Below are 12,333 nucleotides of genomic sequence, written 5' to 3'. Positions count from 1 at the left end.
ATTGAGACACAATTTGCTGGTATTAATTAGAGAATTCCCGTTAATTACGTCAACCAAGAACTGGTGTAACAGAACCTTTAAATTCATTTTGTAATTTTCGTCCGATATGTTTTGTTGTTGCCCGACAATGTAATTGGGGGAGTGAAGGGGTGGGGTGGGGTAAGACATTGACAGGGGAGCTCCCGCCCATAGCCGTAGGGGGCGGGGGCTGGGGGGCTGCAGCCCCCCAACCAATTTTTTTGGGTGAAAATTCGGGCAATATGCTGAGAATTTTTCGGGCACCTTCTGAAAGAAAAATAATTTGCAATGAGTTTTTCAATGGTTAAACTGATATTATTATTATCGTTATTATTGTAACGACTTCCCCAATAATTATAACCAATATGGAAGGGTAATAACACGGCAAATGAGTGTATATGTTATTGGCATGCGATGTAATAACCGATGCATGCCTATATGATGTGCACATTAACATGTAGAACGCGCGCAGAGCGTGCGAAAAATCTTGGTTATATTTTTCGGGCAAGTCGTTACAGCCTCCCCCCCCCCCCCCCACCATCACAAATCAAATTGGGCTCCTACGCCTATGCTCCCGCCCTGCCCCGCTGTTTACGCCACTGAATTTAAACCTCTTTAAAATATAAAAATGCTTTTCTATGGGGGTAACTTGAGTAACATAGCATGATATAAGTTATATACTTTATTAAGAAAAGTCACCCAGGAAAGAACCTGGGCACGAAACCAAACTACCGAACGACTGATCCGCTCTCAACCACGGTCCCCTTGAATCGAGACTGTGACTGTGTGATCATCGTCGGGTGTGTATCACCATTCCCCTCGATAAGGGAACAGATACTACTACACATGATCTTAGCCAAAAGGCCGCCAAAGATAACTAGAAATAATGCGTCATATGTATTTAAAGGCATCCGTACTTAAAAAAAAATTGAAGAAGATCACTGGTGTGAGTCTACGAGACTTATTACAACATGGACAATTTCGTCACTTTCAGAAGCACTGAGTCACGTATGAACAAGTAAAATATCATTTAAAAACTTTTGTCTTGACTCTGTTTTCTTTTTCTCTCATCTCCTTCGTTTTTCCCTGCATTGTTCAGAACCAGTTGCGATGGAATCATGGCTCATCTTGTTGTTATTTAGCAGTGTTTGCTTCGGACAGGAGTTATTGTCATATGATTATTATACATATGATTCTTCATATACAGCTGTCGAATGCAAATACCCAGACGGTAAGATATGTACGGTAGCCCAGACGGGTCATTATAATATTTCGCCTTTCTTCCCCGAAATTTGCATTACTTCAATGAACAATTTATGGGCTAGTTCAAACGACTAGGTCAACCCTCCCCTCCCCCCTCCCCCCGAAACAGCACAGATATCAGGAGGAAAATAAATATGTTATTTCAAAAAAAAAAAATTACAATGTTAAACGTAATAATATTAATCAATGACAAATTTAAATTTATTCTGATTCATTCTTGGAGGTGCTGTGCTTCATAAGAAGCTTTGTAAGTAGGCATTCTTAGTTTACTGAAATAGAAGAATAACGTTCAATCAAGGCCAACTTTTGACCACAAATGAGCATTTCGGGACAATGAAGTTACCTTAAATACGAATATCTTTAAAATGATTGAAATCAAGATGAAAACGTGACCGATATTCATATTTTTTTATGCTAGGATGAATGAACAATACAAATCTATATACGGACAGGCTTCTTTCAGTGGTTTGCAGGGATGAACATTTGCTTTCAATAAAATAATAGTGAAGGGCGCCACCGGAGGGAGGAGGAACCTGGGGTAGGACGCGTTCCCTTTGACCCCTCTAAATTTACCTGTTTTTGTACTTCCAAAATGTTGCTCCCCACCGCCCCCCCCCCAAGAAAAAAATAATACTTGCTTGCCCCCATTTGTCTCCGCCCACACACTTTAGAAAATTTCTGCTACACAATTAGCGCCATAACAAAATAAACGTTATGATGTGGTCTTGTATATTTATTTATTATCTTTACATCCCAGAGCATAAAGTAATGAATTTGAACGAGATTTTGTTGTAAAAAAATGATTAGCTTAGATATATATCTATCGAAGAATTGATATACAAATTTGTTACCACTTTGTACTAAAAATCCACTATATAGTATGATATTAAGAAAACCTTTTTTTTTAAACAATTCTTAGCCTCGACAAATCTGAAGTGTAAACCCTTTTAGTGTCGAAAACACGGTAAACGTATAACATAATTTTAATATATACTTTAATTTGATTCCAGCTTTTGTGAACAGAAGTACGATAACTATCGGAGAACCTTTACTTGAAAAGAATGGATCCGAATGGAAATTAATTTATAACATCACGTGGCAACCACCTGATCCACCTCAAGGTAACTACTTTTGCAATCTATTTGTTAACCGAGGCTTTGATTCCCACCAAAATATTTATAAAGACAACAAACGCATCAGCTAGGAGCGAAAGCAAAAATTGGATTACTGTACCGGAGGAATACAGTCGAGAGAGTCGTGGCTTTCAAACAGACATGAACTAAGAGCAAGGACTAGCTTAGATCCGGATGTGTCTAGAACTCAGGATAAACAACTGAAAACGGAAGATGGAATCCAACACATTGAAAAAATATATATCAAAAACAATAAATAGGTAAAAGACAATTTAAATGTCGCGTTGGCAAGGCAACCATCGAACTATAATTGGCTCTATATATACCGAGATTCTCAATATCAAGTGACTTTCCCATAGGTTGCTGGTTATCTTAATATATATCATATTGCCATACGCCATGATAAAATAGTTCCCATTATCGTTATGGTCGAGTCATGCGCGATTACTCCATATCAATACAAATTTGGTCGTTATTGATACACGATGATATTACAAAACTGATTAATGTATATATATATATATATATATATATATATATATATATATATATATATATATATATATATATATATATATATATATATATATATATATATATATATATATGACGATTGTCAACCCACGAGCGGGCGATCCATTGATCCAAAACGATGTCCAATGGAGATTAATAATCAAACACGGTTGTTGGCGCTTGATCCACGGACGATTTATCGATGTAACCAGGCTACTCCCCATCGGCGGTTGTTCCAAAGCGACACTCATTCATGCAACATGTGGCCATGATCGATAAGTGATCGATAATCGATTATTGATGATCCTACTGTGTGGGAGAGGGGGGGGGGGGTGCGGTTGATCCTTTTTCAATTTGTCGTACCTCATATGCAATTGATCTATGTTAATCCTCTGTAGTCGAACTGTCCATGGTAATCATCTGTAGACAATTGATCCATGATGATGCTCTCTGGGTTGTTGATCCATCGGGTTACTATATTTATGATTGATCCATCAAAAGCTATGACAATGCTATAGAGGCCATTGATCCATGATGACGCACATAGGCGATCATTTATTTAGCTTCCTTTGGTATTTTTCTTTTCCAGCTAACTTCACATACAAGGTGAAAGCATCACAAGCAACAACTACCGGTACTTCATTGCAGGCTTGGAGCCCTTCTATGTGTGATCAGGAACTGTTGCTTGCAGTCGATGTGGTTAGTATTGATCTACTCTGTGTAATTCAGGGACTTTATGGTGGATCATAAGGGGGATCATATGGTGGATCATGACCATATAGTGGGCCATATGGTGGGACATATGGGGGGTCATATGGTGGATCATATGGAGGATCATATTGTGGACCATATGTTGGATGATATGTTGGAAAATATGTTGGACCATATGGTGGGTTATATGGTGGACCATATGGTGGGTCATAAGGTGGGTCGTCTGGTGGATCATATGGTGGAGCATATGGTCACCATATGGTGAATCATATGGTGAATGATATGGTGGGTCATTTGGTGGAGCATATGGTGGGTCATAAGAATGGGGTGGGAATTTGTCAGTCACTGAAGATGCACTGATTTCGGCAAAAATTCATTACAGTGTTCCCACAGAAGATTTCGGGAACAAGAAATTTGTATAAATCTGACATGAAATACATTATGGTTAACATGTTAATGTAGTACCGACATGCAACCACCTACTATGATGCAAATATGATGTTGAATATTCAGAACTGCAAGCTGCCGCTTATATTGTTTGTTTTTCTTTTCTTTTCAGGAAGCTCCGTATTATGTGGTTGAACTTCTCTTTACCTATAGTTCACTTTTCCAGGTAATTAATTTAATTCTTTGGAATCAAGATTTTTCATTCCATCATCTAAAGATCTTAAAAAATAAGAGAAAGAATATCAAACCAGTTTGGGATTTTTGACTGCCTTAATTTAAAGAACAAGAAAGCAACAAGAAATTATTTTATATAGTTTTTTTTTATAGTTTTTTTTCTGTTTGATTTTTCTGTTTGTTCTTTTGTTATGTTTATCCAAGCAGGGAATCATGTGATTCAATGAGCAACTTTTACCGAAAATATTAAAAAAGTAAATATGAAGACCATCAACAACATGAATTATTCACGTGTGTATACGCACATGCAGACGAAACATGAACGCATGGCGTAATGCATAGTACAACCACCAACGTTCTTTGTATTACTAAAATCAACACAAACCTGACAACACATGACATCGAAGAGATATTCTTAATGTACCTACTACATTTTGCACTTGGTTGCCATAGAAACCATATCATCATGTTTCTATTGGAGTAACATAATTGTTATTATTTTAATGCTGTGATTATTCTTCAGGTTGTTCCAGCAGTGGACGGGGTAATGGCTTCTACTAAACCCCAAAAGATTATTTTTAATACCCCCGGTAAGTCGCCAGTTTGCTGGAACCGTTCTTATTGACAAAAATAATTGTTATCATGTACTTGGCTGTGTATAACAGGCTCAATGTTGTACATGGCGTTAGCTTTCAAAAATGAATATGTATATATGCAATCACCAATCTCAGTCACTGGTTGTTATCTGTGGGCGTGGCGTACGATACCCGAGTATTTGAGGGCTAGCCCAGTGGACCAATCTGGTTAGAGAAAGTAATAGACCTTCCAGTAAAGTTTCTTGCAGAGACACAAGAAGGAGAAGCAATTCATTATTTCTTCATAGATTTACATAAATCTGGAAGATTTAGATTTTGTGATTTCAATCATTCTCGTTGTTATTTGTTCTTCTCTGTATCACAGACTGCTACGAAGCAACCAAGGACGCTGACTTTTGTGCAAAACAAGGTAACATTACATAGATGTGTATGCATAGACGAACATAGATAAGCATTACGAGAATACCACCATCACATTCTATTGGAAACATTTGACGTAAACAGCGGCGTGTTCGCATCACGGTCACAGTCTCGATGTAAGGGACTGGGTGTGAATGAAATATATGTATATATATCTATATATATATATAGTATATTTTCTAAATCATTACTCCTTATTTTTTAATTATGCTTCATATCTTATTTCTGGAACAGAGAAACATAAAAAACATCACTTTTTTGTTGTTTCCTCCACAGATGTTAAATATTGCGGGGCTCCTCGTGATCTTCGTGTGTTAAATGTCACAGAATTCTTAAAAACACAATTAGTTAGTCCTTATTTTGAATGGCTTTCTCCTATACAAATCAATGCAGACTATAAGCTTCTTTTGTATTCAGTTACTATTAATTGGGCGAATGGAACTAAGGTACAAGGGGATACAGTCAAGCACGAGACAAATGTAAGTAAACTTAACGAAACCGTTATACTGGTTAAACGATACGGATCATAAATTACTGATTACAATATATGGATCACCAGATACTGGTTATATATAGGCCTGTCATTATTGTTCATATACAGACAATTCCTGGTTACAATATATGGATCACCCATTACTAGTTATAATATATGAATCGCCCATTACTGGTTACAATATATGGATCGCCCATTACTAGTTATAATATATTGATCACCCATAACTAGTTAAAATATATGAATCGCCCATTACTGGTTACAATATATGGATCGCCCATTACTAGTTATAATATATGGATCACCCATAACTAGTTAAAATATATGAATCGCCCATTACTGGTTACAATATATGGATTGCACATTACTGGTTACAATATATAGATCGCACATTACTAGTTACAATATATGGATTACCCATTACTGGTTACAATATATGGATTACCCATTACTGGTTAAATAGACCTAACATTTGTAACATTGTAACATTCGCTTGAGTTCACTTAGTGTATCTGTTAAGTCTTAGTGTATCTGTGAAGTCGCTTGGGTTCACTTAGTGTATCTGTGAAGTCTCAATTTCAAGAGGGTTAGGTATGTTACATTTATAATTCACAAACATTCTTTGAGCAATTTACCATGGTAAAATGCTTCCATTGTTTCAGAAAACCAAGCATTCATGGATTGCAGATCAAACTGGTTTCGAAGACTGGGAAATCCAAGAAGGAGCTTTATATGTTTTCAAGGTATTGAACCCCCTCCCCCCCCCCCCTCCCCACGTATCCTTACCCTGACATTCAGTAACCATATCACCTCCCTTATTACATATTTACTTGCATATTCGTGATATCATTCTAATTCATTACGCAGAAGCGCCGTTCATTGAGATCATGAACATTACTTATCAAAATGTCCAGGTTGTTTCATCTGCCAAACGTACCTTTGGCTGAGGTGGACGTTGAATGACCTGTAGCGAGAGTGTAGGATCCCCCAGTTTATAAACAACAGTATGCACTTATAAGCCGTGTTTGTTTTAACCTCGATAATGACTCGGTACCGCTTTTAAGATGTACTTTGCATTCGTATATATCTTTGCGTTCTTCTGACATTTTATGTGCTGTCTTCATTGTATACTTATGTAACTTAGTAACGTACAATAAGACGTTTGCCGGGTTCTGTTCTCATGTGGTATCCTGAACAGCTCTATGCACGTTACACGCCGCTATGTTAGTTTTATATTTCTACAGGTTACGCCAATGGTCTATTCACCCAACTTCGGAACAAATGAAGGCGTTACGGGAGAACTGAAGTTCTGGGCTAACATCACCGACGTTGGTAATTCAGTAAGATCTAATTTACGACGGTGTGGTTTACCTAAATCTGCGAGTAATGAATTTAAAAATTAACAATATCAACTAGATTGAGTCGTACAAACTTATCGACCGATATGAATGTATGATTCCGGCTTTAATATCAGAACGTTATGAGAAAAAAAAAATACATCACTGATTCCTACTCGATTAACCGGAATTAACCGATGTAAGATTGACCAGCCCCATTTTTTCCCAGTGGAATCTTACATTACGCGACCCTTTGCCTCACAATTATTCCTCTCCTCCGTGTAACCGTCGGAATACAGTGCTCTTCCTATGACCATGGCGTTATGACCGACCCTTACAGTAAATGTTTCTCAGAGTACAATTACCCTTTATCGGTTACCCGTCCTCATCCAATGACCTTGACCGACCCTGAATATGTCTCTCAGAGTACAATTACGATTTATCGATTACTCCGTCCTCATCCTATGACAACTGCGTTATGTATCTCAGAGTACAATTACCCTTTATCGATTACCCGTCCTCATATTCTACAGAGTTGAATACGCTCTATTTAAGTTAACCGACTCGCTATATCATTATAACAGTTTTAGCCTTATATTCACATAATACCGTTATTCGTTAGTCTCCGTGTACCTATGCGTTCATGAATACCCACATCCAGATAGCTATAGGCAGTCTCTTTTTTATCCAGGAGAATCCTCACATTTACATCTCATTAATCAAAGATGTGAAATTCAAAAAAATAAATTAAAGGTGAAAAGAATTGTAAATTCAATAAGGGGAAGAAAAAAAAAACAGTTAATGGACGTGACACGCAAGTCAATATATTTATTTATAAGCTTACCCTTATAGGAAAATAAACTTCATGCTTATATGTTTCAATTCTAATTCGTTAATTTCAGTGACCGCAGCTCCAACTACCACCGATGCCCCGATATATATAACCAATCCACCATCTAGAACTGGACTGGTCATTAACCTTGTTATCGTCTTCTGCCTCATAGTGGTGGCCATTTTGATTTTTGCCATCATTGCCAAGCGCAAAGGTTTATTTGAGATGGACACTGGAGAAGAGGTATTCTATCGAATCGATAGAGCTAAAACTAATATTTATACAGGTAAACGGAAGTGACGTATTCACACTTTTTTCTTTTCTTAAAGTATTATAGAACTGCATGTAAACCGTGGTGCTGAAGTGCTCTTTAGTGATCTTCGCTAGATATTATAGGTATACGATTACCTATATATATATATACTGCAGTCTTTAATAGCGCACATGTATTTGTTCTATCATTAGAACCACTTATGCGAGTTGACCCGGTGTTGAAGCCCAAAGAAGTCAACCATGATAAAATCACGCTACAACAGGAACTGGGTAAAGGCCAGTTTGGAATAGTGTACAAAGGGCTAGTCTACGGTATAAGCGGAGATGAGGAGTATGTAGAGGCCGCCGTTAAAACCACCAAAGGTAAGCTATCGTCATAGCAAGTTCCCTTCATATATTTATAGTCTCGTTGTCGTACAATCTGTTGTGGTAATAACAGGGGCCAATTGTAATCCGAGCCAGGTATATACAGGCTAACCCGGGGTTGTTAAGTAGTAAAGAAGCTCATATATTGTGATATTCGTGTTCACGTGATCAAACTTCAGTGTACAGTTTACTAACATAAAACCATACATATGACATGTTCCCGATATCTGGGATATACGGTACCACCAGGGACGTCTCTAGAGGGGGTTATCGGGGTGTCTCACCCCCCCCCCAACTTGGTAAAACTGACGATAGTTGGAAAATTGGAGTGCGACAGTCGGAATTTCCGACTGTCGCACTCTAATTTACCTAGGCATATTCATATATTCCTGTGATTGTGAATGACTTAAAAATTGAAAATTTCGGTCAAAATTGACCTTTAATCAGTCATATTTACCACGTTTTCCTTTCCACTTTAAGAAATTGTATCTCGCGGTCCTTATACTCCACCATACAAAACTTCTTATGATTTTGAATGCTCTAAAATGTACTAATTTTGCTATTGGGTGGGTTGACCCTGTTCGCTAGCTTCAAATAAGTATAGATACGTAGCCAGGGGGGGGGGGGGCAACTGCCCTTCAGTGTCGAAAAAATGTTAAAAACTGTTGGGTTTTTTGCATGGTATTTTGTCAGTGCTCTTTAATCTTAAATACGTGTCAGCTTTGTTTACTCCTCGTAGTAACATTCAGGCCTACTGATTCAGCTACTTGGTTTGACAGATGCAATTATCTAAATTTAGCCTATAGCCTATTACCAGCCTACAGTTGGCCACTGCGTAATAAAATACATATAGCCTACCTAACCGCACTCGATGGAGAGTCACGAACTGTATGCACAACGACGACGATAACGTGCGTTCACATCCTTTATGATTCGTCCTAAGTTGTTGCACGAACAGCTAAATATGAAAGTTAATTTTGTCCATCAGTTAAGTTCGTCAAATGTATTAAAGTCCAGACATTGGACAATAAACAAGAATCATCCTACTGGAAAAATGTAAAAGAGCACTATGTTTGTCTTTCTGATATAATATGGAAAAGAACATGTAAAACATGTAACAGAATAATTCAAACCGGAAACATAATCGCTGATAATATGATATCATCTGATAATGATGAAACTGGGAAAACTTTGCACCAGATCGCATCTAAGGACCTTCAATTGTTCAAAAATTGCTCAAATGAGAGGGGCAACCCCTCCCCTTAGACCCCTCCCCCATATCAATCAATAAAAATGTGCTTCCCCCTTCAAATTCCTGGCTGCGCCGCTGGTATATATATTGTCTCTATGGTATACAATTAGAACACTCAATGCTTTGACGAAGTTGATAGGCAGATTGTTCATGTGAGTGATAAATAGCCTCGCTCCCCTCCAAATAATAATATTAAGCGCGCTAGGAAAAGCACTGTATTTTGGGGTAATTCACTATGTCGTCGAATATAATTTGTTGAAAACAAAAAATCCCCTTTGTTACATTAACATAGCTTTTGTAGTTAGTATAGTCTATGTAGCCTTCAAGCAGATAACTTATACTCAGTTGCTTACTTGCTTACCCATAGTGTTTAATAAGTTTGTGAAGTGAGGGCCAGTGGGTACAAATGTAAAGAATAGATTTCGGAACAAAAGTGCAGTCGCGAAAGATGGGGTGTCTGACTGACACTTACCGTATCGTTGACGAGTAGCGCGGGAGAGGGGGGGGGGGGGGGTAAAAGGCAGTAGTCGGAATTTTCTGGCTTCAAAACCCATCCAGTTGGAATTTCAGCCACTACACCCCCACCCCCCCCCCCCCCATCATCAGACCTTAACTACGTCCCTGGGTACCACTACATATTGTTTAATGCAACTTTCATAAATGACTGGGAATAATTTGGGCGAGACAAACTTCAGGAAGAAATCTTTGAAAACTTGCAGGAGACATTTTTAAAGCACTAGAAACTTTTGGGGATACAATAGTGACCAATAACATTATGATATAACCAAAATGATTTTTTTTGTCGGAATTATGATAATCTACAGGTATGAATTGTTTGTGAGAAATTCTAAGAACCAGCACCAAATGTTTGTGAGTCTATATTTACCGCGCGTTTTGTGTTTAGAAAGTGACGTCATCCGTTATTCGCCGGCCAAGGATAGGCTCATTGATTCCGTCGATATCCTGAGATAGGTGTACACATCGTTACAACTCGCGGTTAATTGTATTCATTATATGAACCGGTTGCTGTACAGGGTCATGTTTCTCTTTGATTATGTAATAATCAGTAGGAAATATTTCATTTAAGAGAAGAAGAAAAAAAGAACAAGAAATTAGATGCCAATCGGTATCAACAGTTAATCTAAATGACAGCAAGTTCAGCCCTGACTAGCACATACGCAAACTGGTACTAGTTTGATTCATCCGGCTATCAACAGTGTGTTAGGCTGTACAAGAGAAATAACAATGCAAACAAAATAATCTGCTTCGAGAAAATAACATGAAGTTTAAAGGTCGAATCCAGCAAAGCCGACTACTGATTGTGTTTAACCTTTTTGCGCCGAATTTGAGTTATTTGAACATTTCTTATCTGAGCTTTGTCTGTCTCTGTGATGGCTAGATGGAGCCTTTGATGACGTCAAAGAGGACCTCTTGGAGGAAATGAAGCTAATGATTCAGCTTGGCAGCCATCCAAATCTGATGACTTTACTGGCTTGTTGCACACAGAGAGAGCCCTACTACCTCATCACAGAGTTTATGGAGTATGGCGACCTGCTCAACTTCCTGCGGAGGTGTAGAGAGGTAACATGTTGGGCATGGGGATGGGTAAGGGAGCGGGCAAATCTATTGTGCAAGGTGCGGTACAGGATGTAGGCGGCTTACGGGGAACTTCAAACAAATCTTTCGGCTATTTCGTCCGCAGCTTTAGATGGGTTATTATCCATAAGAATAACGAGGTGAAACTTGCTAGACTAAAAATGTCTTTTCCCCGTTTGTGACTAAAGTGTATAACACATAGCATTCTGATGCATATATTATCAACGTAATTTATTATCATTAGCATAATAAGCCAATTTTAATACTTTCAAAATTGACATAAAGTTGATCTTCATTTTGTTTTTCACAGAAGGAAAATGGCGAGAAGGACAATATCTATAATGTGGGTGAGATGGAACAACTGGGCATAGCTCACCAGATAGCTAAAGGAATGGTAAGTCACGTGAGTGAATCACGTGGATTTACGGAAGATATGTACTTGTATTTCTTATTTTTCCGTTTGAAATTATGTGCAAAAATATTGACTGTACATAGGCCTAAGTATATGACTATACATTCTTCATTGAGTAACACTTAACATGAATTATTTTAAACATACTATACTTTGTCACTGTCACCAGTTCCATTGCTATTTTGCTTATTGTATCTACATCACACTCTGGTTTTAAAACACGCGTTATTCTACATGGTTTTTATGGATAGTGGCTTTGCTAACACTGTTCTATACTTCCAGGCGTATGTTCAGGAAGAGCGGTACTACCACGGTGACCTGGCGGCGAGGAATGTTCTGGTGGGTCGCGGTCTCACCATTAAAATATCTGATTTCGGCCTGGCAGACGACATTTACTCAAGAGGATATAAAAGGCGGGAACAGGAACAGAAGATTCCTATTAAATGGTGCAGCATAGAAGCCATTTTGAATGGTATTTGTTCATCTGAAGGAGATGT

The 12,333-nt window shown here is 38.1% G+C and overlaps 1 protein-coding gene across 7 annotated transcripts in view; it reads left to right on the top strand.

Moving 5' to 3' along the window:
- LOC139963692 (fibroblast growth factor receptor-like) overlaps nucleotides 1–12,333 on the top strand; it is a 55,821-nt gene that overhangs the window by 39,837 nt on the left and 3,651 nt on the right. For 6 of the 7 annotated variants that reach the window (XM_071964736.1, XM_071964737.1, XM_071964735.1 and 3 more), the window contains 14 exons: nucleotides 1,118–1,249; nucleotides 2,292–2,402; nucleotides 3,517–3,626; nucleotides 4,198–4,251; nucleotides 4,783–4,849; nucleotides 5,220–5,264; nucleotides 5,552–5,754; nucleotides 6,431–6,511; nucleotides 7,013–7,100; nucleotides 8,008–8,223; nucleotides 8,403–8,573; nucleotides 11,228–11,409; nucleotides 11,735–11,818; nucleotides 12,119–12,333. In XM_071964736.1, the coding sequence (XP_071820837.1) occupies nucleotides 1,118–1,249; nucleotides 2,292–2,402; nucleotides 3,517–3,626; nucleotides 4,198–4,251; nucleotides 4,783–4,849; nucleotides 5,220–5,264; nucleotides 5,552–5,754; nucleotides 6,431–6,511; nucleotides 7,013–7,100; nucleotides 8,008–8,223; nucleotides 8,403–8,573; nucleotides 11,228–11,409; nucleotides 11,735–11,818; nucleotides 12,119–12,333 (1,759 nt within the window). The remainder of the gene's footprint in view (nucleotides 1–1,117; nucleotides 1,250–2,291; nucleotides 2,403–3,516; nucleotides 3,627–4,197; nucleotides 4,252–4,782; nucleotides 4,850–5,219; nucleotides 5,265–5,551; nucleotides 5,755–6,430; nucleotides 6,512–7,012; nucleotides 7,101–8,007; nucleotides 8,224–8,402; nucleotides 8,574–11,227; nucleotides 11,410–11,734; nucleotides 11,819–12,118) is intronic. The other variant, XM_071964742.1, reaches the window with a different exon arrangement.

The sequence above is a fragment of the Apostichopus japonicus genome, chromosome 22, assembly GCF_037975245.1.
Source record: "Apostichopus japonicus isolate 1M-3 chromosome 22, ASM3797524v1, whole genome shotgun sequence".
In the NCBI taxonomy this organism is placed as follows: domain Eukaryota; kingdom Metazoa; phylum Echinodermata; class Holothuroidea; order Aspidochirotida; family Stichopodidae; genus Apostichopus; species Apostichopus japonicus.
Note: the sequence above shows the minus strand (reverse complement) of the source record. Positions and strands in the feature narration are given on the sequence as shown.